At 38.9% G+C, this 7050-nt stretch overlaps 1 protein-coding gene across 1 annotated transcript in view; it reads left to right on the top strand.

The window, feature by feature from the left end:
- Nucleotides 1–7050, top strand: part of ACTL6A (actin like 6A) — a 23431-nt gene that overhangs the window by 10155 nt on the left and 6226 nt on the right. Inside the window, exons 6-11 of the mRNA XM_003794277.2 lie at nucleotides 3294–3388; nucleotides 3729–3835; nucleotides 3931–4020; nucleotides 6048–6109; nucleotides 6346–6460; nucleotides 6623–6703. Of these exons, the coding sequence (XP_003794325.1) occupies nucleotides 3294–3388; nucleotides 3729–3835; nucleotides 3931–4020; nucleotides 6048–6109; nucleotides 6346–6460; nucleotides 6623–6703 (550 nt within the window). The remainder of the gene's footprint in view (nucleotides 1–3293; nucleotides 3389–3728; nucleotides 3836–3930; nucleotides 4021–6047; nucleotides 6110–6345; nucleotides 6461–6622; nucleotides 6704–7050) is intronic.

Genomic DNA, 7050 nt, shown 5'->3' with positions numbered 1-7050 from the left:
AGACCCGCTTGAGCCCAGGAGTTGGAGGTTGCTGTGAGCAGTAAAGCCAAGGCACTCTACCCAGGGGGATAGCTTGAGGCTCTGTCTCAAAAATAAAAAGTTAAATGATGGATTTAAATAATACTTCAAGACAACATTGGCAAAAGCCATAATGAAGTACATGTCTAAATTGAGTTTTTTTGTATAGTAATCATGGTAGTTCAGAGGAGGAATGGAGTAGCCTGACAAACCTTTATAAAGGAAGTGGAACTTAACTGCATGATGTAGGGGAAAGAGCTTTGTGTTTAGAGTCCAGTTTGCACTGCTTACAAGTACATGATCTTGAATTATTCAAGGACTTGAAAGCTGAGCGTCATTTTTTACTTGCTTGTCCTGTATACCTTTCCTGGCTTGCTGTGATAGACGTTTTTATAGGCATATTTGAGGATCACTGTGGTTACTCTTACTAACACTTGTCTGCAATGCTGTGTCTTAGAGATGCCTTTAGCAGAAGTGTGTAAGCAAAAAGTCTAAATGTTGGGCGGTGCCTGTGGCTCAAAGGAGTAGGGCACTGGCCCCATATGCTGGAGGTGGCAGGTTCAAACCCAGCCCCAGCCAAAAACTGCAAAAAAAAAAGTCTGAATGTTACAACAACTTAGTTTAATAGTTGAAGATACATGTTAGACTATGGAGGGAGTTGTAAAATAGGTATCAGTCGATCAGTAGAGACCTTCCATGTAAGGTTTTAAAAATATGAAAATGAGACTGTAGAAAACCATTGCAGAATTTTGAGTAGGAGAAGGAGTGAGAACTGATAGACTGATGGTATCTATTATCTCACCTAGTTTTCATAGTAACCCTGTCAGGAAACAATCACAAAGTAAGCAAAGTAGTCCAAGAGCAATGATGGCATTCTTGAATTTCCAGACAGGTCTTTTTGGCTGCTTCCTTACAAGGCATGTGTAAACAGAATTGGCATTATTTTTTTTATATGAAGTTTTTCCTATAGAAAATTTCAAACATAAGATACAATGTTAGGACGAACCCCTTTGTGCCTACCCCCCTAATCATTTTCATCATGCCCAGTGAGTTATATCAGCAGTAACCCCACCCACATTCCCCTTACATCATAATTTTCAAGCACATCCCAGACATATAATTTTATTTATGGAAACTTGAGTATGTATCCTCTAAAAGATTTTATTCTGTTCCTCTAAAAAAAGTTACCACGATTTCTTTTTGTTTTTAAAACAGTTTAAAATATATGAAAGTTTAATCATATATTTTGAATTAGGACCCAAAGAAGGATCATATGTACATTTTATTTGTTCAGTTATATCTCTTAAGTTTATTAATCTGTAGATCGCACCTCCCACTTTTCTTTGTGGTTGTTTATTGTTAATAGATTTTTTCTCCTACATTCTGGAGAAGATGTATATTCAGGTCTGTAAACCTAACAGTGTGACTTGGAGTGTTTCCTGCAGGTGATTCTGACTATTGAGTATTTATATGGACCATGGTGATATCCAAAAGAAAAATGCTTTCATATTTATAGATTATTTCATTGAATCATATATAAAATGGTTATCAATAAATGTATTTACTCCCTCTCCCAAAAAAATAGTAAAAAAAAGAATATACTTAGTGTGCTTTGAACTTCTTTCGAAAATAATTAATGATCTTTAAAAATTTTCACAGCACACCTAAGATCCTCTTGTGGCACAGCAGCTGAAAATATGTATGTGTGAATCGCATCTGGCAATATTTACTATGTTAGAAATTAAAACAGAAACTTGAAGCTTTAAATTAAATACTAAAGCTAAGAAATTTTAATATTATCAATTAGAAAATAAAAATAGACACATTAACCATTGTATTCCAATGGGAGGTCAAGGACTGATGCCACTGATGGTTTTTTATTTTTGTGTTTTGAGACAGACTATTTGTTGCCCTAGGTAGAGTACTATGGCGTCACAGCTCACAGCAACCTCAAACTCTTGGGCTCAAGTGATCCTTTTGCCTTCACCTCCTGAGTGGCTGGAACTTGCCACCACCGTCCCCAGCTTTTTTTTTAAGAGGGTCTCACTGCTGCTCAGGCTGGTCTGGAACTCCTGAGCTCCAGCAGTCCACCTGCCTCGGCCTCCCAGAGTAGTAGGATTTCAGGCATGAACCACTATGTGGCCTCAGTGGTTTTTTTCACATATTTATTTCTGTGGAACAAGCAGCCATACAAAAAGAAAACATCCCATCTGCCCAGACCAGCGTTCTTTAACCTTCACCTGTGCTGGGGTTTCTCTTTGGTACCCCCGTCCTCCTCAGGACATCCTGAGCTTTTGTTTTCACAGCTTTACGGACCTCTACTTCCAAAAACAGGATAGCCTTCAGGGCAGAGACAGTTTTGGTTCATCTTAAGTGTCTTCTGTAGTGCCACACAGGTGGCCTCCTTCCTTGTCTTTCTCCCTCCCATGACGTGATTAAGCAACTGACTTAGTAGGTACATAAAAGATGCTTAGTACGTGTTTGAGGAATGAGTGAATAGTCCTACTCCTAAACACTAGTTTGGGGTATGTTTACATGGTTATAGTATAGAGTTGTACTATAAAATGGATCTGCTAATATTTGTCAGCTGTTGAGGTCACTAGCTTTCCAACCCAGTTGAGTTTGGGGAACTGCCAAACTGTTCAAATGGCTCTCTGGTACTCTTTGAGAATGGTTGTAGCCCCTGGCTCAAATGTCACAGCCTCCCACTGTTCTTACCAAGTTTCTGTTGAAAAAAAAAAAAATGTGTCTCGGCTCAGTGACAGCCACATACACCTGAGCTGGCAGGTTCAAATCCAGCCTGGGCCTGCCAGACAACAATGACAGCTGGAACCAAAAAATAGCTGAGCGTTGTGGCGGGTGCCAGTAGTCCCAGCTACTTGGGAGGCAGAGGCAGGAGAATTGCTTGAGCCCAGGATTTGAAGGTTACAGGGTGACATGAGGCTCCGTCTCACCAAAAAAAAAAAAAAAAAAAAAGTGTCTTAATTTGTTTAAGCTCTTTGGTCAATCTCAAGAGACTTTCAATGATTATATTAATTTTGACCAACTTAATAGATATGAAAAAGGTTTCTACTATGTGGATGTTCTGCCTCTGGTCATTTGTTCTTAAGCCAGAATTATTATTTGATAACTAGTTTTCATTTGTAGATTCAACACATTTTAAACTATCATGTACATGTTTCAAAAATAGTTTCTGAAACATAAGAGTTGTCCCTCGACAATAAATATTATTGTAGGGTCCTTGATATTTTCTTTTCCTTAATTCTTTAAACTAGATTTGCTAATGGTCGTTCTACTGGGCTGATTTTGGACAGTGGAGCCACTCATACCACTGCAATTCCAGTCCACGATGGCTATGTCCTTCAACAAGGTAAACGTACTTAACCAGGATACACTGAGATGATTTTAGATGTTATATTGCACTATCAAAGCATATTAGTTTAAATCTTTAGTACATATTATACATTTAAAACTAATACATGGCTTGTGCTTTGAAAAACAGTTAATGCTACCTAAAAAAAAAATGATTTCTCTAGGAAAAATGATTTATCAGGGTGGCGCCTGTGGCTCAAAGGAGTAGGGCACCAGCCCCATATGCTGGAAGTGGCAGGTTCAAACCCAGCCCTGGCCAAAAAATGCAAAAAAAAAAAAAAGATTTATCAGAGGAGTATGGATGTAAAGCTCTTAGCCTTATTTAATCTGTTTCATAGGCATTGTGAAATCCCCTCTTGCTGGAGATTTCATTACCATGCAATGTAGAGAACTCTTCCAAGAAATGAATATAGAGTTGATTCCTCCATACATGATTGCATCAAAAGTAAGTAATGATTGGATTCTTTTTTGTGGAACTTATCTCCAACTCCCCCATGTTAAGAACCCTGTTAACCTTGCACATGTTCTTGGTGTTCTCAGGAAGCTGTTCGTGAAGGATCTCCAGCAAACTGGAAAAGAAAAGAGAAATTGCCGCAGGTTACAAGGTCTTGGCACAATTACATGTGTAATGTAAGTAACCCTTATTCTCTTTGCAAAAATGTTGCATGCTTTGGACAGTGCCTGTAGCTCAAAAGAGTCGGGTGCCAGCCCCATATGCCAGAGGTGGCGGGTTCAAACCCAGCCCCAGCCAAAAACTGCAAAAAAAGAAGTTACATGGTTTTTTGCATGAGTATTAAAAAAATGTTAATAGCCTCTAAGTCCTTGAATAGAATTTGGATACTATGCCTCCAACCTCTGTATTTTTAATATTTTATAAACAAAATTAAGAGCTTTGGGGGAAAGGGGCATGCTTTTCCTGTTTGCCAGACAAATAACTCTACAAACTGCTATATAATCCATTTGGATTACTAACATGAGACCTGAAAGGAATTTTGGTTTTAGGGTAGAAACAAGCAGCATATTATTCTCAACTTTTTTTTTTTTTTTTGAGATAGAGTCTCACTGGGTAGCCCTGGGTAGAGTGCTGTGAACTCCTAAACTCAAGCAGTCCTCACAGAGTGCCAAGATTACAGGCATGAGCCACTACACCCAGCCTAGTCTCAGCATTTTGGCTAAGAAAATTGGTTTAGTTTTTGTAGAGACCTGCTAGTATGACTCAGTTATGTTCTTTCCCACATCATTCAGCCATATCAAAGACGTCCGTTACTGTCATAGGAAGGAGGAGATGAGAAAGTCAGTCTCTTTCCTGAAAATCCATCTCTAAAATAAGGCTTACTGACAGGGACAGCTTAATAAAAACAACTTCTCACACTACAGATACGCATTAATTTCTACGTTTTTTTGAGATAGAATCTCAAAGCTGTCACCGTGGGTAGAGTGCCGTGGTGTCACAGCTCATGACAGCCTCAAACTCCTGGGCTTAAGCTGTTCTCTTGCTTCAGCCGCCCAAGTAGCTGGGACTATAGGTGCCCACCACAATGCCTGGCTATTTTTGTTGTTGTTGTTGCAGTTGTCTTTGTTGTTTAGCTGGCCCTGGCTGTGTTCAAGCTTTGTTGTATGTGGCCAGCGCCCTACCCACTGAACTATGGTGGGTATAATTTAAATGTAATTTATTTTTTAATGGAATGTTTACAATTGGGTTTCTTAATACTCAGAGTCCTTCCTTGGAAGATTTATACTCTTTAAGTGATTTACCCATCCAGAAACATTGGTCCAGTTTCATTTAGAAAAGTTTTTGTTTTTGTTTTTGTTTTGTTTTTTTGAGACAGAGTCTCACTTTGTCCCCCTCGGTGGAGTGCAGTGGCATCATAGCTCACACAGGAGTCCTCAAACTTTAAACAGGGGACCACTTCACTGACCCTCAGACCATTGGAGGGCTGGACTGTGGGCCCCGGGATGAGTTGGCTGTTAAGCAGGACAGGCAGCGGCAGCAAAAACACTCAGCAGGCCGGATAAATGTCCTATGCAGGTTGCATGTGGCCCGCAGGCCATAGTTTGAGAATGCCTGGCTCACAGCAACCTCAAACTCTTGGACTTAAGTGATTCTTTTGCCTCAGCCTCCCAAATAGCTGGGACTACAGGCACCTGCCACAGTGCTTGGCTATTTTTTTGTTGTAGTTGTCGTTGTTTGGCAGGCCCAGGCTGGATTTGAACCTGCCAGCTCTGGTGTACATAGCTGGCGCCCTAGCTGCTGAGCTACAAGCACCAAGCCTAGAGAAGTATTTTAAGGCTGAGTATCCTAGCTCATACCTATAATTCTTACATCCTGGGAAGCTAAGGTGGGAGGATTGCTTTTGGCCAGGACTTCAAGATGAGTCTGAACAAGAGTGAGACCCCCCACCTCTACAAAAAATAGAAAAACTAGCTGGGGGTTATGTTATGGTGGGCACTTGTTGCCCTAACTATTTGGGAGGCTGAAGCAGGAGGATCACTTGAGCCCAGGAGTGTGAGGTTGCTATGAGTTATAATGATGCCACCGTACTCTGGCCCAGTTGACAGAGCAAGACTCTGTTTCAAGAAAAAAAGGATTTTAAATATAATGTTACAAAAGTATAGATTGCAAAGAAAAGTCCTTAAACTTTTTTTTTTATCCATAGTGTGTTATCCAGGATTTCCAAGCTTCAGTACTTCAAGTGTCAGATTCAACTTATGACGAACAGTATGTTTTCTCATTTAAATTGTATACTTCATAAATGATGAAAAGATTTGTTTAGTTTAAAAAAAAAAGGAATTATAGACTGTTTAACTGGTTAAAGGTCTAAAGTTATGCTAAGATATACTGAATAACATTTTAAAATAAAATATTCTGATTTTTCACAAGTTGATAATTCCATAGTTTATAATATAGAAGAAGATTGTTTTTGTCTTTCATGTAATACTGTTTAATGTTTTCAGAGTAGCTGCACAGATGCCAACTGTCCATTATGAATTCCCTAATGGCTACAACTGTGATTTTGGTGCAGAACGGCTGAAGATTCCTGAAGGATTATTTGACCCTTCTAATGTAAAGGTATGAAAGCTGATTTCATAATTAGCCTGGCCTTTACTATATTTTTAAACGGCTTATGTAATTACAGTGTCTAAGGAAGATACCTCTTTGCATGTGCTTTACTGTAGGAAGTTCTCTATTACGTATTACTACTTATTTTTTTTTGTTGTTCTCTTGTTGCAGGGGCTATCAGGAAATACAATGTTAGGAGTCAGTCATGTTGTTACTACAAGTGTTGGAATGTGTGATATTGATATCAGACCAGTAAGTGCCATTCTCTAGTTATAATAGTATAAAGGTAGCTTTTAGGGCAGTGAAATGTCCCCAGACATTGTTAGGTTAATAGCTTTGGCCATTGTCTTTGAAGTCCATTTTATAATAGCATGTGTAAAAAGATTAAGTAAGAAAAGGAAAAGTATAAAGCTGTGGTCCATTGTGGCAATTTAAAATGAATGTAAACCTAAAATTCAGTTATTCCAAGGTTGCTATATTGGACAGCACAGATACAGAACAGTTCCATCAGTACAGAAAGTTTTTAGACAGTGTTGCTCTGGAGTTCTTCAAATGTGAGAAACCAAAATTTATATATTACTAGTGATTTTTTTTTTTTT

This window comes from Otolemur garnettii, unplaced genomic scaffold, assembly GCF_000181295.1.
Source record: "Otolemur garnettii isolate 467f Iridium unplaced genomic scaffold, OtoGar3 scaffold00078, whole genome shotgun sequence".
Taxonomy (NCBI): Eukaryota; Metazoa; Chordata; class Mammalia; order Primates; family Galagidae; genus Otolemur; species Otolemur garnettii.
Note: the sequence above shows the minus strand (reverse complement) of the source record. Positions and strands in the feature narration are given on the sequence as shown.